Genomic DNA, 23,124 nt, shown 5'->3' with positions numbered 1-23,124 from the left:
GTATTCTAGTGCATTTTTATGGTTTTTGTATTGACTTAAGTATTGTATATATATATTGCATATTTTTAGAGAAACGTATATAATGATTACTTCAGTCTGATGCTTGAATTTTGATAAATGTTTTGGATACAACCATGCGTCTTATCACCGGATTAAACTTATTGATGCAAACAAAGTCTAGCTTCAGAAGAATCGACATCTGAGCTGTGTTTTCTCGTCTACGTTCTTGTTCGTCTTGAGTGCACTAAACGTTTCCCTAAAGCCTAGCTATTTCTGAAAACAGAATGGAGATTAATCACAAAGTGAACATATGTGTTGGTGTTTACAATAGCACGCGTTTCAAGCGAGTTTTGTTGTTTTCCTTACAATAATAACACAAGAGTTTTCTCTTTAGCTTTACCAAATTTAAAACAACTTGGGCTGTGCTAGCTTCTTGGAGGTCCCATAGTTTCACTTCGTGCCCTGGCGGCCACTGTAGGAAAGCGAAACACTCGTTAATGGGTTTATGTTCAGGTTCAACGGCTTTAACGTCCCAAATGAACTCCGGCAATGCGGGACGGCCTAATGAAAGGCTCCGGATAATTTACCCCGGAACAGGACTATAGGAGGAATAGCTACATCCCAGGACGACCACAGTAAACCTGGCGCCCAGAGTGAAGAGCTGACGTGCTCGGCTCTGTGCGCACTTCCTCCATAGCGAGAGATTGCGATTTTTGAGGCAGACCCATACAAAAATGGTCTATGTACTTCAATGGAAAAGTTTATGGTCAGCTATGTCTCTCTATGGACTTTTATAGTCGGCTATAAAGCGCCATTGAAATATTTATAGGCAGCTATAGAAAATTCTATACCACTTTGTCTATAGCTTCTGGACCATACAAAATCTCTTTAGCTAACTATAGAAAACCATATGTCCATGAAGTTATAGACTATTAGACATACAGTTATCTTTAGCTGTCTATAGAAATTTGAATGGCTCTAAAGCTACAGACTGCGAGCCATACAATCAGTTTTAGCAAGCTATAGAAAAATTTATGCTCCTGAAGCTATAGGATATTAGTAACACCGATATCTTTATCTGTCTGTAGAAATTTGAATGCCTCTGAAGCGACAGACTAAAACCATATAAGCTGATTTAGCTGGTTATAGAAAAGTGTATGTCCCTGAAGCTATAGACTACTAGTCATACAGTTACCTTTAGCTGTCTATAGAAATGTGAATGTCTGTAAAGCTACAGACTACAAGCCATATAAGCTGCTTAGCTGGCTATGGAACAGTGTATACTCCTAAAGCTATATACTATTAGTCATACAGTTATCTTTAGCTGTCAATAGAAATTTAAATGGCTCTAAAGCTACAGACTGATATCCTTATAAGCTGCTTTAGCTGTCTATAGAAAAGTGTATGCTCCTGAAGCTATAGACTAGTAGTCATACAGTTATCTTTAGCTGTCTATAGAAATGTCAATGCCTCTAAAGCTACAGACTGCAAGTCATATAAGCTGCTTTAACTGGCTATAGAAAAGTGCATGCTCTCGAAGCTATAGACTAGTAGCCATACAGTTCTCTTTAGCCGTCTATAGAAATGTCAATGCCTCTAAAGCTACAGACTGCAAGTCATATAACCTGTTATAGCTGGCTATAGAATATTGTATATACCAAAAGCTATAGACAAGTAGGCGTACACCCTTATATCAAAGTACATATATCGTCGGTTCGAATCCCTCGTGTGACTTGTACTCTAGCTTGATTAAGAGTTGTGTGCTGTATGCAACGAGAAACCGTATGGAATCAACTACAACGCTGTGCGACAAATGGATTACGTTACAATCTTGGTATAACTGGTGGGAGCACTGTCGCCGTATGGAAGTACGCCTGCAGTGAGTACCTCGGACCCATGATGGTCTTAGTCGTGGGGACGGCTGGCCAATTTTCAGTTATTTATTCATCGAATTTAAAATAAACGTCCGAAGATATAGAGCATGATACACATATACATACACACTTGCGCATGCACAAACAAACGCACGCACATACACTCACGCACGCGCGCGCGAATATTCTATAGCTGACCATAGAAAATGCTAAAGACTGCAAATACTTATATTAGGACACCAGAATTATTCCATATAGACTTCTATAGCAGGCTATAGCTTTTTGGGCCAAATATCTATAGCCAACAATACACGGGATTTTCTATTGCTGGCGATGAACATTTGTATGCGACCATAGAAAATGCTATAGACTGCAGTACATAGGGAGCCATAAGTCTGTAGAATAGGTTAAAGACTTCTATAGAACAGACTATAGAAAAACCTAAAGACAGCCATAGAAGCGGCTATAGATATTTGGGCCAAATTTTTACAGCCGACCATACAAAGGATTTTCTATAGCTGAGCATAGGAAATTTTTGTATGGGGAGAAAGACGTCTTAACTGCCTAATTTACGTGAACACCGCAACCAAGCCATGAGCGGAGGAAGGAAGGAACGCCGGCGAAGGGGCCCGACCGACCATTGCCATTTCGGAGGAAAGGGAAGACGCAGTATCTTTCTCAGTGTCTAGACTAATGTAGCGAAGAAGATAACGAAGACCCGCGCTCGGCGCGAGCACGAGCTGCAAAGGTCAAATCTGCAAGGTGAAATCTACAGTGTCGCCGAAGCCTGCTCTAAGTACCGTAGTGAAGCTTTCGCTTCAAAATTTAATTTTTCTTGTGGAAATAAAAGGCCCTAGCAACTGCCTCACATCTAGGTGGAAACCTCAGCCACGTCTTGAGGGCAGGGAGCAAGGTGGGAGTAAGGGAAGGGAGGAAGAGGTACCGTAGTGGGGGGCTCGGAAATAATTTCGACCACTTGGGGATCTTTAACGTGCACTGACGTCGCACAGAGCACGGACGCCTTTTGCATTTCGCCTGCATCAAAACGAAGCCGCCGTGCGGCTGGGTTTGATCCTGGCTGCTCGGCTGAGAAGCCGAGCGTAACCACTGAGCCAGGGCTTAAATTCTGCTACTCGAATTGGCTCCACGAATTAATTTTAATGACTCCTAATATTACCTTCTCGGGGCACTCATAAAGGGGTAAGGGGTGTTTATATTTCCTAGATGCTGCCGGAGTCCAGCCCAATTATAGGAAGCTAGCTCAGCAATGCGTTAGCATTAAAACAGTGCTGCGAACGAAAACCCTGCTGTCGGCTTGTGTACAGCGTGAATGAAAGAGAAGGCGGCGAGCGCAGCGCACAGCCCCGCAAGTGGTCGTCGGCCCAGGTGGATCTTTCCTGGAGTTTGGCTCTCTGCCACGGACGGACACGTGTCACGTGTCACCATGCAATTTTGTGCGCTGTATAACTAATTAGTGCTAATGCGTTGCTGCTCCATGGATCCCGTTGATCGCACTTCGTTCTTTTCAATTTGGCGGAATTAAAATAACACATGGCATATTTCCAGTAGCGGAGCAGGAGACAGTTGGGAGAGGGGGGGGGGTCAGTATATGGAAAGGGGACCTGCATGCGCATTAACCCAGGACCCCCATTTTTCTTAATCCGGCCCTGGAAGACTGCGCTCCTCGAACTGTTGAGCACCATGCATGTTGAGGAATTTTTAACCGGTTACGATCGCTTAATAATAGAACATACATATATGAATTTTGCCTCCATATTCTTAATTAGTTGTCTTTAGCCGTTTTATTCGAGTGAAACTAAACAAGACAGGGTACGCAGGGCTTTTATGAAGACTCGCGAAGCAGTGGCCAATAAAATGTATACCCTGTGGCGCGAAGCACCATGCAATTTAAGTATACGGCTCTTAAACTGTTTCTTGAACTGGGTAAGTTCAAAAGTTTAAGCCAGTGCTGCCGGTAAATCGCTTCGTAAATCGCAACCCTGCAGCCACGCGAAATTATCGCATACGTGTTGGAGTTTTCTCCAGTACAGTGTTCGCTATCATGGTGCAAACACATGGCTTCTGCCGCACCTGCGACATTGTACCCCTTAGCACCTCAAGAGAAGGACGTGTGTCCCTCAAATATCAATGATGTGCAGCTCCTGACAGTCAAGTGACAAGGCGAAACTTTGATGATCTGCGAGTGCAGCTGCAGCGAACCTGTCACGTTGCGCAATATTTTGTCTTGTGCTTCTTTTTTGTTTCCTGCGGGAAAGGGAAGGGGTGGTAAAAGCACTATGTTATGCCTGCAAAAAAAAAAAAAAAAAAAAAAGCTGCGCATAAGCTGACAGACAGTGTCCAGAACGGAAGATGAAGTTCCCATTTTTCTTGGGACGCTTGAAGAATGCGTGCTTTATAAACCTCCATTATTGCAATCAAATTGTAGTCGCTAGAGGGGAAGGATGGATACTATGACAAAATGAATCTTATTATGTATGAATCAGCGGCATGTGCTAATATATATAATAAGATACAGCCTTCGTCAAAAGTGCAGAGCCCAGGGTGCTTATTTCTGAGTCGTGTAGTGGTGTTGATTTAGCATTAGTGGAGGTCCTTTCCGTTGGAGAGGGTAGGGCAAAAAATCTAACTATCAAAAGATTCGGAATAATGGAAATGCATTACGTTCCGCACGAAGTGGCTCAGAAGCAGACCCCTGAGTTCTACACATTTTACAAAGACTGTGCCTCCTAATACTCGCTTTGTAACACGTGACAAGAGTTTTTATCGGCAATCATGCTCTGAATTATGGCCGGGACTGTACATACACCCTGACAGTGCAGCGCTGATGCGATCGTAGTTGCGCCAGCCTTGTTGTCGTCCTCTTTCTGACTCGACTACATCGCTTCTCCGCTCCGACAGCGGCAAGCAACTGCAAGACGAAACGAGTGGGGAAAGAGCGGGGTACTGGTGACGCCCGCAGATTTTTTAGTCGCTACCGACAGCGGCCATTTTCTGCCGAAGAGCTCGCCGCAGCACGGCGCTTCTTTGGGGACTGCGGGACCGCTGTACCGCCGCGGCGGCCCCTGCACGGCAGCCGCGCTTAGCTAGCCCTCGGGCACAAGAGAAAATCGCCGAAAAAAGTTTCACCGCACGGTTGTGTTGGAGCAAGCTTATTTGCATTGGCGTAGTGTTAAAATAAATTTATTTGTATTGGGATTTTGTTTTACGGTCACGTTAAGTGTGCTGGGACTCATGAAACTGCTGCGCTAATGCGATTCGGTCCGTTACTGAAAATAAAACGTTTTTGAAGAACTGCGCACATTACTCTTGCGTATGATTCGCGTATAATTCCACTTCCAATGCGCTCTTCTTCTTTCCGGCCAGCCATTTCGAACCTCAGCAATTAGGCTGTGTTGTCGTTGGCGCGGCGTGACCCAGTCACATCAACAAGTTATCCATTTGTGTTCATCTCACTTGACCAGCTAACGGCAGGCAAATTTTGTTGCGCTTTAATTATGAACATCGCCGCGTTAGGATCATTTCTTTTTATCTCTGGAACTTTATATCGCATATCAAACTGTTGCCTCTGCATGTAGAGCATAATGAATTTTTTTTTTATATCCTGCACGTACCGGTGCAGGCAAAAGTAAAAGGAGCACGTTTTTTTATTATACCATTTTTCAGGCGTTGCATAAATGAAACTGGCAGATATGCGATCCGGTGGTAGATGTTAGTGTCATTTCACTAGGGCAATATTGTTTTCTTATCTCCAGTGCAAAACGCGTGATTTTAGTTTGAACGGGAAAGCGTGCTTCGTTTACTTTGCCCGCATCTGTTGATTCCCGTACATGTCAAAGAAAGAGCAGCAGAGAAATGCTAGCTGGAGCAATACAACTGAGTTTTCATATGGTATATGAACTTTAGCATCCAAAAGTGGCATCGGCTATGAGATACGCCGTAGTGGAGTGCTCCGGAAATTAATCGACTGCCTGGGGTTCTTTAACGTGCGCTGAAATTGCACCCAACACAGGCACTTCAGCTTCGTCTTCATCAAAGTGCGGTCGTCCCTTCTGTGATCGAACCTGTGTCTTCGGGCTCAGCAGTCAAGAGCGATATACCACACAGCTACCGCCGTAGGGCGCAACCCCGTTTCGTTATTTGTATTAAGCATTGAACAAATATTTAAACAGCAGCGAGCAAACATCACCCGAATTTTGCAGCGACAAAACGAGTATATTTAATTAAGAAGTTATCGGTGTGTGTTAAACCACTGCTTAGCCGTTTAGGCCAGGTCATAACACGTAATGAAATCGTGTTGCGTCCGAGTAGGATACTAACAGTAAATAGCTACTGCGCTAAACAGTTTTTCCCGCCAGCTTCTCTCTGTGAACTAAGGAAATATCAATTGGGAGTCCTGGTTGTCGTACTTAGATTGCTTAAAGGAAAAACCAAAGCCAAAGACGAACCACTGTTAAGCGAAAAAACATGCTTCGCCTAAGCAAACTTCAGCGCAAGGCTCGTCGATGCGGTTAAATCTGACATCTGACACCATGGAGTCAGGTTGAAATACCTACATCCTCGTGCGCAAAATCAAAAAGTAAGGAAAACATAGATTTCTAACATGTGAGGGGCACCCCCCCCCCCCCCCCCCCCCTCCAAAAACAAAAACAAAACACATGCCACTGCTGCCCATAAATGGCGATTTAGAGTTCGTCACCTGCATGGTAGACAACCCCCGCATATTACGTCGCCGAAAAAACAGCGCTTCAAATAGCTGTTGTACTCTCTGGAACGGGAACAAATGTGACTGGCGATGCACAGCACACACGTGTATAGGTGGTAGAGCGCGTTAGCGACAGTTCAGTTCAGTTCATTTCACTTTATTTTTTCCTTTCAATAAAAAGTGGAAGACGAGGCAAAAGGCGTGTAACCTGACAAGGCCTCGTCTCCCATGTGCAGCTCGCAACAGGCAACACGTTACGATGCATACAAAGGGAAATGTCCTGATTAACAATACAGCAAATTAAAAAAAAATAGATATACAAAATACATATCACCACACAATGCAGTTTACAGTATAACACCACTTTGGAGCGAAACAAGCACATAAGAGAATATGTGACAGCGCGAAGATGAGAAGAAAAATGCAATAAAAATATCGATCTGTATTTGACAGGAAATAACATGACGACATAGAATGTAAGGAAAAGCAAAATAATCAAGAAAAACGAAAACTGATCATTTGGATTCAGATGGGTGCACCTATATTCAATAAATATATTCTGTGGTCTTTAAAAATGCTAATATGCTGATTTGAAGGAATTAAATGGTAACGTAAGATCAATCCTGTGTTCATGAAGGTTACTACTTGATATTTACTACTTGATTTTACTACTTGATATTAAAGATTCTGTTTGCCATAATTGGTTCTGGCTTTTTTTGTTTTATGTGCAAGGGTTCGAAAGCTATAATGTGGAGATATATCTGTGTGCCTTGTGTACAGCTTTCTTTTATGGATGATTTGCATCAGTTTAAAGTAATATACCTTGTTGGCTGGTAATAAATCATATTTTAGGAAGAGTGGCTGGGTTGGCAAGTCACTTATTTTACATTTGTAGTTTTCAAACAGACGTAGAATGCACTTCTGCAGTACAAGCAGCCTATCGTAACTTCCTTTCGTCGTGCTACCCCAGGCTAATATTGCATAAAGTAGACGCGAGTAAAATCATGTGTAATAAAAAGTTTTTTTAAGCCAGAGAGGGATAATAGGAGCTATACGGCTAATACAACCTACGGCACGGGAAAGATCGGTTAGAAGGTGATTAATATGCGGAGTACAGGATAAATCTTCGTTAAACCAGACACCTAAAAATTTTTATGTAGACACCTGATCAATATATTCCATTCTGTATTTAAGTGTAATGTTTTCTTTAGAAACTTTGTGAACTGGTTTGAATAGTATAAACTTTATTTTGTGCGTGTTCAGCTGCAAACTATTGTTCTCGAGCCAGATAGACAGCTGGGATAGGTAAAGATTGGCTTCCTTTTCGATCCCCTGCACATTTTTGCCCGTGAAAAATATACTAGTGCCATCAGCAAAGATGGTTATTTCAGGTGTGTGTTTAACCTCAGTTATATCATTTATATACAACAAAAATAGTGTGGGACCTAGTATGGAACCTTGGGGTACTCCAAGTTTGATTTCTAGATTGTGCTAGTGCTCTCCATTGAGATTTACGAATTGGTATCTGTATGATAAATAGCTTTTAATGAGGTCTGATGCAACGCCTCGAATTCCATACCTGTGGAGCTTATAAAGCAAAGTTTCATGGTTAACTGAACCGAAGGCCTTTCTTAAATCAAAAAAGATTCCCAGAGTGTACATTCTTGTTTCAATATCTTTTATAATTAATGATTTTACTTTAAGCAGGGCCTCCTCGGGCGTCTTGTTCTTTTGAAACCCGAATTGAAAGGGTGAGATTATCTTGTGTTTCTGGATGAACACAGTCAAACGATTATTTATACCTTTGAAAATACCGGTAAGACTGAAATTGGTCTGTAATTTGTGAACTCATTTCGCGTTCCTCCTTTGTGTATAGGTACCACTTTAGCTATTTTAAGCTGATCTGGAAATATGCCAGTTGAAATAGATACATTTATTAAATGTGACAATACAGGGCTAATCTCAGACGAAACATACTTCACGGTCGAGGCTTGTATGTCATCATAACGACTTGCCGCATTTGGCTTTAACTGCTGTATTAGCATTGAAGAACCCTCGCTCACAAACAAGCATTCAACGCTGGCGTCCGTGCGCCCGCGCGACCCATAGTCCCCTGTTCACGCGCACCCGTCAGATGCGCACTAGCATGCGTGCGTCTGAGGCTAAAAACATTCCCCATTCCACCCCCTCTGTGGGTGGTGGTCGGTCGTCCAGCTTCGAAAAAACGAGCGTAAGAAAAGATAAAAATAAATTCGCGGTGCACGTAGAGCCCAGCAGCTCTGGCCGGCGCTCGTGCCCTCCGGTATGCGATAGAGCATACCGGAGGGCACAAGAAAAGAGAAAGAATGAGCTCGTGGTCATGAGCCACGTGGTGAAGCTTGCCGAACTAAACTCGATGTCCTGTACTATGATGATCATCACCACCGCCAATGCTTTGCTGAGGAGAGCGTTCCTCTAGCTCAAACATAACACTTTAAATAATTTCAGACTAACTGAGCTGCAGCACCATGTAGAGAAATTTGTAACCGATTTTGCGTCTACATACTTCATTAGTTGCCTTGGACGGCTTTATAAAGATTGAAACCAAACAAGACCAGATACACAGTAGTTTTCTAAAGACTCGTGAAGAAGTGGTCAACAAAACGTTTACACTGTGACGCGACGCACCATACAAGTGAAGTATATGGCGCTTAACCTATTTCTTGAACTGGTTATAAGGTCAAAAGTTCAAGTGTGTGTAGCCCCCCCCCCCCCCTTTTTTTTTTTTCAACTACATTTACACTGAATTAGGCAATCAGATAAATAAAACATTTGCCATTTGTTACATACCATAGCAGACCACATTATACGAGCTTCTTTTTAAGGGCTGTCCGCAAAATACGATTGTAAAAATTCATATTGAATACATTGGTTATTGGTGTATAAGGGGCACGATTTTTAGTATAAAACAAGGCAGGTGGCTCTGAAGAATATAAACCCTACTTGTGTAATGCCGTGGCGGGGGGGGGGGGGGGTATGGCAGGTTGTTCTCACCTCGATGCCCGGCCGGGTCCTTCATCTCCTCCACGGGAAAGTTCCAGAGCACATACTTCCTTATCTTCAGCGGGTTCGCTGGTGCTGCCGGCCTGCAGCCTTAGACGTCCGCTGCGGCCTCTGCATTTTGTCGGCAGAACGAATGCACGTAGCTTTTAGAGAGCTCGAATGTGGTATCTCTGAACTATGGAGAGGTGAACACGAGCACTCTGCTGCTGTATATGGTCTCTGACAGGAGGTTACCGCTTCCTCAATCGCAGCTCTGCAGCCATGCGAAATCAGCGCATACGTGTTGGAGTTTTCTCCACTATTGCGTTCGCTATCACGGTGCAAACACTTGGCTTCTGCCGCACCTGCCACATTGTACCCCTTAGCACTTCAAGAGAAGGACGTGTGTCCCTCAAATATCAATGATGTGCAGCTCCTGACAGTCAAGTGACAAGGCGAAATAATTATGATCTGCGAGTGCAGCTGCAGCGAACCAGTCACGTTACGCAATATTTTGTCTTTTAGTGTCTTTTTTGTTACCTGCAGGAAACGGAAGGGGTGATATGAGCACTATGTTATGCCTGAAAAAAAAGAATACTGCACATAAGTTTGCAGACAGTGTCCAGAACGGAAGATGGAGATACCATTTCTCTTGGGCAATGCTTGAAGATTGCGTGCTTTATAAGCCTCCACTAGAACAATCGAATTGTAGTCGCTAGACGGGAAGGATGGATAAATGACAAAATGAATCTTATTATGTATGTATCAGCGGCATGTGCTAATATATATAGTAAGGTACAGACTTCGTCAAAAGTGCAGAGCCCAGGGTGTTTATTTCTGGGTCGTGTAGTGGTGTTGATTTAGCATTAGTGGAGGTCCTTTCCGTTGGAGAGGGTAGGGCAAAAAATCTAACATCAAAAGATTCGGAATAATGGAAATGCATTACGTTCCGCACAAAGTGGCTCAGAAGCAGACCCCTGGGTTCTACACTTTTTACAAAGACTGTGCCTCCTAATACTCGCTTTGTAACGCGTGACAAGAATTTTTATCGGCAATCATGTTCTGTATTATTATGGCCGGGACTGTACATACACCCCGACAGTGCAGCGCTGATGCGATCGTCGTTGCGCCAGCCTTGTTGTCGTCCTCTTGCCGACTCGACTACCTCGCTTCTCCGCTCGGACAGCGTCGACTGCGGCGAGCAACCGCGAGACGAAACAAGTGGAGAAGAAGCGAGGGAGTGGAGGCGCCCGCAGATTTTTTAGTCGGTACCGGTCGCGGCCATTTTCTGCCGACCAGCCGCCGCGCGGGCGTTTCCTTAGGGACTGCGGGGCCGCTGTGTCGCCGCGGCCGCGCCTACCGCTTAGCTAGCCTTCGGGCACTAGAGAAAATCGCCGCAAATATTTTCACCGCACGGTTGTGTTGGAGCAAGCTTATTTGCATTGGCGTAGTGTTAAAATCATTTTATTTGTAATGGGATTTTGGTTCACGGTCACGTTAAGTGTGCTGGGACTCATCAAACTGCTGCGCTAATGCCGTTTCGGTCCGTTACTAAAGATAAAACGTTTTTGAAGAACTGCGAACATTACTCTTGCGTATGATACGCGTATAATTCCACTTCCAATGCGCTCTTCCTTCCTGCAAGTCATTTCGAACCTCGGCAATTAGGCTCTGTTGTCGTTCGCTTTGCATGTGCCACTCACATCAACAAATTACCAATTTGTGTTCATCTGACTTGACCAGCTAACGGCAGGCAAATTTTGTTGCACATTATTTATGAAAATCGCCGCATTAGGATCATTTCTTTTTATCCCTGGAACTTTATATCGCATATTAAACTGTTACCCCTGCATGTCAAGCATAATGCATTTTTTTTTGTATCCTGCACATACCGGTACAGGCAAAAGTAAAAGGAGCACGTTTTTTTATTATACCATTTTTCAGGCGTTGCATAAATGAAACTGGCAGATATGCGATCCGGTGGTAGATGTTAGTGTCATTTCACTAGGGCAATATTGTTTTCTTATCTCCAGTGCAAAACGCGTGATTTTAGTTTGAACGGGAAAGCGTGCTCCGTTTACTTTGCCCGCATCTGTTGATTCCCGTACATGTCAAAGAAAGAGCAGCAGAGAAATGCTAGCTGGAGCTATACAACTGAGTTTTCATATGGTATATGAACTTTAGCATCCAAAAGTGGCATCGGCTATGAGATACGCCGTAGTGGAGTGCTCCGGAAATTAATCGACTGCCTGGGGTTCTTTAACGTGCGCTAAAATTGCGCACAACACAGGCACTTCAGCTTCGCCTTCATCAAAGTGCGGTCGTCGCTTCTGTGATCGAACCTGTGTCTTCGGGCTCAGCAGTCAAGAGCGATATACCACACAGCTACCGCCGTAGGGCGCAACCCCGTTTCGTTATTTGTATTAAGCATTGAACAGATTGTAAAGAATTGACGAAGAAGAAACAACGCTGTGGCATCGCCATCACCATCGCTGGTCTCCGGCGCCCATCTCTCTCGCGCTGAAGCTGTGCCCTGCGGCTTGTATTCCGATCCTGCTGTGCCCGAATTACTGCCAGCGCTAGACGTTCCAATCGACTATTAAATCCACGTTTCACTTGGTTAAGGTAAAGCTGAGGTTCCCTGTACCCATCTCGCCCTGGAACTTCGCAGCAGAACATTGACTATCCCAATGACGGAGCCTACTTCATCGCACCTACATCCGCCAGTCACCTGCACAGGTGCCCTTCGTCAACGGGACCCCGCTACCTTCAGTGGAAGCAGCGATGACGACGTCGACGATTGGCTGTCCACTTACGAACGGGTCAGCCGTCACAATAACTGGGACGACAATCGTAAGCTCAATAATGTTATCTGTTACTTGAGCGACGTCGCTAATCTGTGGTTTCGAAACCACGAATCGGACTTTACCACCGGGGCGCATTTCAAGGCCAAATTTTCTGATGTCTTTGGCCGCCCCACGGTCCGAAAGCTCCGCGCGGAACAGCGTCTTCGATCGCGACTACAGCTGCCCGGTGAAACGTTCACCAGTTACATTGAGGACATTGTTGATTTGTGTCGCCGCGTTGACCCGACCATGACCGAGGCCGTTAAAATGAGTTCTCACAGGAGTTGATGACGGCGCTTTCAACATGCTCGTCGCCAAAGGCCCCACTACGGTCAAGGAAATCTACGACCTCTGTCAAAGCTACGACGAACTCCGCAAGGAGCGTGTTTTGATTCGCCAGTCTCAAGCATCACTTGCTGAACTAGCCGCGGAGCGGGAGTCATCTAGCCTCTCTGAAGACATCAAGGCTTTTGTACGTCAGGAGGTCGCGCGCCAACTGTCTCTGCAGCCATATATTAAGGAGTCGACACCAACTGGCATTGTTCCGGAGCTTCGCCGTGCAATCCAGCAACATGTATCTGAAGTCGTCCCTAATCCTCCTCCTCAATCAGCTCCTGTCGCACCCTCAATGCCGTTCCTCACGCCCACAATTTCATCGCCCGGCGTTGCGCCACTGAGCTACGCTCCAGCATTTGCGCCGGCTCCTCCTCAGGTATTGCGTCGCACGTATGCCGAAGTTACATCAAGTCCACCTCCTGAGCCAGCATATGCCTATGCTTCGCCCCCTATCCGTTCGGTACCAACAGCTTTTGCTCCCTCCTTGCGTCAGACACCATCTCCATGGCGCACTTCAGACAACAGGCCTATTTGCTACCACTGCGGCATCCCTGGGCACACTACACGCTACTGCAGGCGCCGAATAAATATGGCATTTGCTGCACGGCCTGCGCCACCTTATTTGGCCCCCCAGTTCCCCGTTCCATCGGGTCCTCCAACAGCATCCCCCGATCCTCCGGACTTCCTGCCTCGTCGTTCGCCATCACCACGTCGCCGCTCCATTTCGCCAATGCGCCGACGACCCGCTACTCAGCTGGAAAACTAACCGCCGCAGTTCGCGAGGCACGAACTGCGTATTCGACAGAATTTCAAAGTCCTCATCTTAATCCCGCGAATGTTACTGCTGTCATCGTTGAAAGTGTTTATACTCTTGCGCTCGTCGACACCGGTGCCGCTGTATCAGTTATCAGCCAAAACCTCTGCCGCTCCCTCCGAAAAGTGACTACGCCCCTCGAGAGACTATCGCTTCGTACCGCATCCGCTCACAGTATACAGCCGACAGCTGTCTGCACTGCTCGCGTCGTCATTGCTGCAGCCTTGTACATCATCGAATTCGTCGTTCTTCCCACATGTTCTCATGACGTCATTCTCGGCTGGGATTTCCTGTCCCAGCATCATGCTATCATTGACTGCGCCAATCCTCAAGTAGAGCTCATTGAACCAAGTGATGCACCGTCTGATGCCCTGCTTCACGAGTCGTGTACTCGTTTTGCGGCCAAACTCCTCGTAGCTCATGACACAACCATCCCACCCGTTAGCGCTGTTCTGGTTCCCCTCACTGCCCCTTTTACCACCGCCGCGACAGTCCTCTTTGTGCCCTCTAACGTTGTCGGCCGCCGCCGCCATTTACCGCTGCCGTTTGCCGTCCTTGACATGAACAACGGCGCTTGCACACTTCTGGTAGCCAATCCTCTTGCGTCTCCCGTTATGTTGATCGAAGGGGAGTGCCTCGGTCGCATCGAGCCTGTGGAGGTTACCGCTTCCTCAATCGCAGCTCTGCAGCCACGCGAAATCAGCGCATACGTGTTGGAGTTTTCTCCACTATTGCGTTCGCTATCACGCTGCAAACACTTGGCTTCTGCCGCACCTGCCACATTGTACCCCTTAGCACCTCAAGAGAAGGACGTGTGTCCCTCAAATATCAGTGATGTGCAGCTCCTGACAGTCAAGTGACAAGGCGAAACATGGATGATCTGCGAGTGGAGCTGCAGCGAACCAGTCACGTTACGCAATTTTTTGTCTTTTAGTGTCTTTTTTGTTAATTGCAGGAAACGGAAGGGGTGATATGAGCACTATATTATGCCTGAAAAAAAGTAAACTGCAGATAATTTTGCAGACAGTGTCCAGAACGGAAGATGGAGATGCCATTTTTCTTGGGCAACGCTTGAAGGATGCGTGCTCTATAAACCTCCTCTAGAGAAATCGAATTGTAGTCGCTAGAGGGGAAGGATGGGTACCATGACAAAATGAATATTATTGTGCAGGCATCAGCGGCATATGCTAATATATAGGGCAAAAAATCTAACTATCAAAAGATTCGGAACACTGGAAATGCATTACGTTCCGCACAAAGTGGCGCAGAAGCAGACCCCTGGGTTCTACACTTTTTACAGAGACTGTGCCCCCAAATACTCGCTTTGTAACGCGTGACAAGGGTTTTTATCGGCAATCATGTTCTGTATTATTATGGCCAGGACTGTACATACACCCCGACAGTACAGCGCTGATGCGATCGTCGTTGCGCCAGCCTTGTTGTCGTCCTCTTGCCGACTCGACTACCTCGCTTCTCCGCTCGGACAACGTCGACTGCGGCGAGCAACCGCGAGACGAAACGAGTGGGGAAGAAGCGAGGGAGTGGACGCGCCCGCAGATTTTAGGGTCGCTACCGGCCGCTGCCGTTTTCTGCCGACCAGCGCACGGCCGCGCGGGCGCCTCCTTGGGCCCTGGGGGGCCGCTGTATCGCCGCGGCAGCGCCTGCACGGCAGCCGCGCTCAGCTAGCCTTCGGGCGCTAGAGAAAATCGCCGAAAATATTTTCACCGCACGGTTGTGTTGGAGCAAGTTTATTTCCATCGGCGTAGTGTTAAAATCAATTTGTTTTTTTATGGGATTTAGTATTGCGTTCACGTTAAGTGTGCTGGGACTCACCACACTGCTGCGCTAATAATGCCGTTTCGGTCCGTTACTGACGATAAAACGTTTTTGAAGAACTGAGAACATTACTTTTCCGTATGACTCGCGTATAATTCCACTTCCAATGCGCTCTTATTCCTTCCTGCCAGCCATTTCGAACCTCAGCAACTAGGCTGTATTTTCGTTCGCGTGGCGTGTGCCAGTCACATCAACAAATTATCAATTTGTGTTCATCTGACTTGACCAGCTAACGGCAGGCAAATTTTGTTGCACTTTATTAATGAAAGTCGCCGCATTAGGATCATTTCTTTTTATCCCAGGAACTTTATATCGCATACCAAACTGTTACCCCTGCATGTCAAGCATAATGCATTTTTTTTATGATATCCTGCACGTACCGGTGCAGGCAAAAGTAAAAAGAGCACATTATTTTGTTCTACCATTTTTCACGCGTTGCATAATTAAAACTGGCAGCCTTGGTATATGCGTCCAGTAGTGCCATTTCTCTAGGACAATATTGTTTTATCTCATGTGTAAAATGCGTAATTTTATTTTCTACGGGAACGCGTGCTCAGTTTACTTATGCCCTACCTGTGCATTCTCGTACATGGCAAAGAAACAGCAGCAAAGAAATACTAGCTGGAGCAATACAACTGAGTTTTCATATGGTATATGAACTTTAGCATCCAAAAGAGGCATCGGCTATGAGATACGCCGTAGTGGAGTGCTCCGGAAAGTTATCAACTGCCTGGGGTTCCTTAACGTGCGCTAACATTGCGCACAACACAGGCACTTCAGCTTCGTCTTCATCAAAGTGCGGCCGTCGCTTCTGTGATGGAACCTGTGTCTTTGGGCTCAGCAGTCAAGAGCGATATACCACAGAGCCACCGCTGGAGGGCACAACCCCATTTCGTAATATGCATTAAGCATTGAACATACATTTACACAGCAGCTAGCTAACTCTCCCGAGTTTTGCAGCGACAAAACGAGTATATTTAACTTAGAAGCTATCGGTGTGTGTTAAACCACTGCTTAGCCGTTTTGGGCCAGGTCATAACACGTAATGAAATCGTGTTGCGTCCGAGTAGGATACTAACAGTAAAAAGCTACTGCGCTAAACAGTTTTCCACGCCAGCTTCTCTCTGTGAACTAAGGAAATATCAATTGGGAGTGCTGGTTGTCGTACTTAGATTGCTTAAAGGAAAAACGATAGCCGAAGACGAACCCCTGTTAAAGGAAAAAACATGCTTCGCCTAAGCAAACTTCAGCGCAAGGCTCGTCGATACGGTTAAATCTGACATCTGACACCATAAAGTCAGGTTCAAAAATCTACATCCTCGTGCGCAAAATCAAAAAGTAAGGAAAACATATACATTTCTCACATATGAAGGGCAACGCCCCCCCCCCTCCCCCCTCCAAAAACAAAAACAAAAAACATGCCACTGCTGCCCATAAACGGCGATTTAGAATTCGTCACCTGCATGGTAGACTACCCTCGTATATTACGTCGCCGAAGAAACAGCGCGCTTCAAATCGCTGTCGTACTCTCTGGAACGGGAAAAAATGTGACCGGCGATGCACAGCACACACGTGTATACGTGGTAGAGCGCGTTAACGACAGCATTGAAGAGCCCTCGCTCACAAACAAGCATTCAACGCTGGCGCCCGCGCGACCCACAGTCCCCTGTTAACGCGCACCCGTCAGATGGCGCCTGTTGTCGAGAGTAGGCGCGCGCTTGCATGCGTGCGTCTGAGGCTAAAAACATCTCACACATTACCACCCACCCCATCCCACCCCATTCTTTGGTGGTGGTCGGCCGTCCAGCTTCGAAAAAAAGAGCGTAAAAAAAAAAAGATAAAAATGAATTCGTGGTGCAGACGTTGAGCCCAGCAGCTCTGGCCGGCGCTCGTGCCCTCCGGTATGCGAGAGAGGGAAGGGCAGAACAAAAGTGAAAGGATGAGCTCGTGGTCGTGAGCCACGTGGTATGTCATCTGTACTGATGATGATCTCGGTATGTCATCGGTACTATGATCATCACCACTGCCAAAGTGCCAAAGCTTTGCCGAGGAATGCGCTTCTCTAGCTCAAATATAGCACAATTAATAATTTCAGACTACCTAAGCTGCAGCACCAGAGGAATTTGTAATCGGTTTTACGTCTATAGAGTTCATTAGTGTCCTTGGACAGTTTTATTACATTGAAACCAAACTAGACCGGATAACCAGTGCTTTTCTGAAGACTCGTGAAGAAGTGGTCAATAAAAAGTCTACACTGTAACGCGATGCACTATTCAAGTTGTGTATGGCGCTTAACCTATTTCTTGAACTGGGTAAGTTCAAAAGTTCAAGTAACCGCTGTCCCTCGCCACCCACCTTTCTTTTACTACAATCAGATGAATAAAAAATTTGCCATTTGTTACATACCATAGCGTGCCACATTATGCCAGCTTCTTTTTAAGGGTTGCCCCTGAAGCAACTAAACCTTACTTGTGTCATGCCGTGGCGGGGGGGGGGGGGGGGGGGGGGAGGGTTTGGTACGACAGATTGTGCTCACCTTGATGGTCGGGCGGGTTTTTCGTCTGCTCCACATGACCGAGGTAGAGTTGAAACTTCAGCTTCTTGAGATGGTGCGGCTGAGGTATCAGTCTGCTGGCCTCGACGTCCCCCGCGGCCTCTGCATTTTGTCGGCAGAACGAATGCACATAGCTTTCAGAGAGATCGAATGTGGTGTCTCTGAACTATGGAGAGGTGAACACGAGCACTCTGCTGCTGTATATGGTCTCCGACAGGAGGTTACCGCTTCCTCAATCGCAGCTCTGCTGTAATCAGTGTATGCACACACACACACACACACACACACACACACACACACACACACACACACACACACACACACACACACACACACACACACACACACACACACACACACACACACACACACACACACACACACACACACACACACACACACACACACACACACACACACACACACACACACACACACACACACACACACACACACACACACACACACACACACACACACACACACACACACACACACACACACACACACACACACACACACACACACACGATTTTTAGTATAAAAGAAGGCAAGTGGCCCTGACGTAACTAAACCCTACTTGTGTAATGCCGTGGCGGGGGGGTGACAGATTGTGCTCACCTCGATGCTCGGACGGGTCCGTCTGCTCCGCATGACCTAGAAAGTGTAGAATGTTCTGCTTCTTCTGGCGGTGCACCCGAACTGCCGCCCTGCCGCGCTCGACGTCTCCCGCGGCCTCTGCATTTTGTCGGCAGAACGAATGCGCGTAGCTTTTAAAGAGCTGAAATGTGGTGTCTCCTAACTATGGAGAGGTGAACACGAGCACTCTGTTGCTGTATATGGTCTCCGACAGGAGGTTACCGCTTCCTCAATCGCAGCTCTGCAGCCACGCGAAATCAGCGCATACGTGTTGGAGTCTTCCCCATTATATTGTTCGCTATCATGGTGCAAATACAAAGCTTCGGCCACATCTGCGACCTTGTACCACCTAATTAGCACCTCATGAGTAGGACGCGGGTCCCTCAAGTATCAATGTTGTGCAGCTCCTCACAGTACAAGTGACAAAGCCAAACTGGATGATCTGCGAGTGCAGCTTGAGGGAACCTGTCACGTTCCAAGTTTTATGGTCTGTGTTATTTTATACCTGCGGAAAATGGGAGGAGAATATGATCACTATGATTATGCATGAAAACAAATACATATAAGGGGACTCTCGGTGTCCAGAATGCAAGATGGGGGATCCCCTTTTCCCTGCGCAACGCTTGAAGAATGCGTGCACTTTACAGCGCGAGAGCATAGGCGCTGCCACAATTGGTCACGTGAGAGTGCCGCGTACCCGATATCGGTGGGGACAACGAGCTGTAGAAAGCACAGAAACTTTACGTGAATGCGCATAGTATGTGCAAGTTGTAAAAATATATTTATTATATGATCACCTAGCTCATTTACTGCGCCATCTGAATGCATACATTGACTAGGTTGTGTCGACCAACCCGTTCACTTTTTTTATTCGATACTCCCTCTAGCGCTTTTTGTAGAGAATATATTTTACCGTCATATTAAACAGATTGCAAGCCGGCCATCACCTGAAACCTTTCTTTTTAATATCATTGTCTAAACGGTGAAAACACATTAAGTCCACGATGGTTGGGACATAGTAATAGTGTTCACCGTTACACAAGTGCACAATGCTTACAACTGAACATGGACGCGAATGCATGTGATCCCCCGACAATTGACCAGATACTATTTTACCTCCCGCAACGTCTGGCTTCAAATAATGTTAAGCTGCTCAAAGGCCGCCTTTGACGCTCAGCGACGTTCGCTTGCGCTCGGGTAAAAGTAGGACTGGACTCTACACCGGAGTTCAGCACCCGCAGATGCAGCGAGCCCGTTCAAGCGGAGATATAAAAATTTTATCATGCTATAATTCACCATTAACCCGCGCTTTAGCTATGTGAAAGCAGCGATTATTACATTTATTGCATCAGTATTTGCCTGAAGTAAGCATGGGGATGCAGGTTTACAGGAATGCACACGGTGATCCTTCCCTCTCTGCACAACGAATTCATTATGAATGTGCAGACATTAGTAGCAACACTGAGATGCTTTTTAATATCCTGCGAAAATAACGCGGCAGCAGTACAAAGACGCAATATAATTCCTGAGAAAACATCAGGGTCGTTATCGCACTTCCGCACCTACTGCCAGCGCTGATATAGATTGACGGGTGCGGTATACATTACCAAGATACTTTCTTGGGCGAGTTGGTACTTATTCATTATTAATATAAACAGCGCGAACACGAAGACAAAGGACAAGATAAAAGAAAGCCACAGTACAGCGCTTGTACTGTGGCTTTCTTTTATCTTGTCCTTTGTCTTCGTGTTCGCGCTGTTTATATTAATAATGAAGAGGTATACATTAGTTGTTTCCCTACAACTCAAAGGCTCTCTCGTCTCCCAGAAAGAAACATCAACTCGCGACCGAAAAAAAAAAAAGCTGTGGTTTATGGTGAGACATGGCGTTGCGCGAGACAAATCTGCGTGGCTATGCTTAGGTTCGGCTTGAAAGTAAAGACATGGCTTTTACACATATCACTTTACTCTATGGTTTCAGCACCCCTCGCCTCTCGTCGTTGACCAACCTCATTCGGGTGTAGAAGCATTCTAGCGGTATGACATCCTCTCTAGTCGCACTCCGGAGCACACCGCCGTCACAACTTTTGAACGAACCTTCTGTCCTAGCAACTCGCTATTGTCGTTCGTCTCTACCAACTACCGAATTATCTGCCTTCTTTCTCTTCCTCCGCCTCCGCTTTTTTTTCGGATCGGCCAAGGTGCGACCCTGACGAAAGTGCGCTCACGACGAAGTGGCTGGCGTAGTATAGCTCTCGCACCAAAAAAAAAAGAACGGCGGCCTAGGGCATAATGTCCACCGTATGTAGAAAGCGTGGTTTATTTTTCTGCCAATAAACTGTATGGCCATTGGCTCTACTTCCCCGCCGATTGCTTTGACAAGACAGAGGACATCCGTACCAAAACAGTAGTGTTTGAAAGCCAGTCGTCGTTCTGACATAGGCTGCGCACCAGCTGTCTACAATGCCCACCGATGCGTTCCGAAGGCCAGAAATGACGGCCGTCCTAGTTTCGCGATCTGTTGGAGGCAGCGGAACCGCGGTCTGTAAAGGGTCTATGAACCTCCCCCAGTGCCGAATTGCAGCCGCTTACGGCGAAGGAATGCCCTAATATACGTAATAAAGTATGTTACGTTTTGGTCGCGCGCCTCTGGTATCTCACCGCTGCCAGCAGTTATTACGTGCGGCTCGCGGCCCCTCGGTAGCGTTGGCCTGGCGGCTCCGTGGCTCGGCGGACGGCATCAACGGTCCCAGCAAAGACGCGGTGTCTTTGCTGGGAAAATTAAATGTGTGCTGTAGACGTTGAGCGCAGCAGCTCTGGCTTGTGCTCGTGCCCTCCGGTATTCGAGAGAGAGAAGGGCAGAAGAAAAAGAAAGGATGAGCTCATGCTACAGCGTCGTGAACTGAGCCCGATGTCCCGGAAAGCTGGGCATGTCTCAGCGGAATCTGCCGCTGCTTTTATAGGCTTGCCAGTTCACAGGGAAAGGAAGAGAGCCCTTCAAGTTCATACAAGACATGACTCAATCGCAGGTGGCGCGACCACATCTCCTCCACCTCCTGCAGACGGGCGAGAGCGACGCACTCTCCCTCGAGCTCCAGGCTTGACCAGCGTTTGCACACCCATACATGCACACACATTTGGCGCGTGGCCGGGTCACGTCGAGACTTGCCCGCGGGAGGAAGCGTTGGGCGGCCGATGAACGACGCCGAAATGGCCCATCCGCTCGCGGTTCTGCCTGTTGCTATGCGGTGGCCGCGTCAGCTGTCCCAATTGCGGGTGGCGAAACGTAACAGGTACTTCCTAATATTCGCTAGGCTACGCATAGCGAGTTTTTATCACCGAGTCTTGTATGGCCGGCCCTGTACATGCAGTACGCCAGTGCAGCGCTGACGCGATAGTCGTTGCGCCAGCCTTGCTGCCATCTTCCTTCCGACTCCACTTCCTCGTTGCTCTACTCGGACAGCGGCGACTGCTTCCAGCAACCGCGCGACGAAACGATTAGGGAGGAAGCGAGGGACTCGTGGCGCCCGCGCGCTAGATTCGTCTCCGCCCGCTAGGGTGCCTCGATGCCTTCGCACCCTACCGCCTGCTAAGGCTCCTCTACTTTTACCGCCTGCTGCATCCCTACCCCCTCTGGTGGTGGTGGTGGTGGTCGGCCGTTCAGCTTAAAAAAAAAAGGGGGGGGGGGGTCGCAAAAAAAAAATTAAGTGTGTGCTGTAGACGTTGAGCGCAGCAGCTCTGGCCGGTGCTCGTGCCCTCCGGTATTCGAGAGAGAGAAGGGCAGAAGAAAAAGAAAGGATGAGCTCATGCTACAGCGTCGTGAACTGAGCCCGATGTCCCGGAAAGCTGGGCATGTCATTTTTACTATGATGATCCTCACCACTGCCAATGCTGTGCTGAAGAGCAGCACTGGACTAGGGATGGGGGGGGGGGGGGGGGGCTAAGGGGGCTGCAGCCCAGGGCCTCGTCTCGGACAGTAGAAGGGGGCCCATTTATTCTAACCTGCTTAGTATATGGAAGCATGGGCAACGGAACTTCGAGCGACTTATTTGTATGAAGCGAGAAAACCAGAACGAGCAGACGGTTCCCCTCGCCTAGTGTAAAACTCCAAGAACCGACTCACTTGTTTCCTGGTAGTTTGGTTTCAAATAATCATGTTGCCACCCACAAAGTGTGCCTCGCGAGGGCGAATGAGACGGCTTCTCGTTGCGGCAACACAGAAATACGGACACCCCCGCAGCAAGAGGTACGTTGCGGGATTCTCTGAAGTGAACCTGCTAAGTGGCCGGAAGTTATTACTGACAGCTTTTGGGGTGTATGCCGTGAGAAAGGGCCATTTTATTTTCAAAATCGGGTGGAACATTTTCCGTTTTCCGAAAGGCAATACAAAACTCGAAAACAATATGTCTGCTCATCTTTTCGTGCATCATCATCCTCAGCCTGACTAAACCCAGTGCAGGGCGAAGACCACTGCCATGTTCC

The 23,124-nt window shown here is 47.0% G+C and overlaps 1 protein-coding gene across 1 annotated transcript in view; it reads right to left on the bottom strand.

The window, feature by feature from the left end:
• LOC146205621 (uncharacterized) overlaps positions 1–23,124 on the bottom strand; it is a 195,585-nt gene that overhangs the window by 38,200 nt on the left and 134,261 nt on the right. The window contains exons 10-12 of the mRNA XM_084607537.1: positions 18,626–18,742; positions 17,987–18,106; positions 9,631–9,750 (exon numbers count right to left, since the gene is read on the bottom strand). Of these exons, the coding sequence (XP_084463663.1) occupies positions 9,631–9,750; positions 17,987–18,106; positions 18,626–18,742 (357 nt within the window). The remainder of the gene's footprint in view (positions 1–9,630; positions 9,751–17,986; positions 18,107–18,625; positions 18,743–23,124) is intronic.

Source organism: Amblyomma maculatum, chromosome 1, assembly GCF_055883805.1.
Source record: "Amblyomma maculatum isolate TAMU_Amacu chromosome 1, ASM5588380v1, whole genome shotgun sequence".
In the NCBI taxonomy this organism is placed as follows: Eukaryota; Metazoa; Arthropoda; class Arachnida; order Ixodida; family Ixodidae; genus Amblyomma; species Amblyomma maculatum.
The sequence above is the reverse complement of the archived record's forward strand: the minus strand, read 5'-3'. Positions and strand labels throughout refer to the sequence as shown.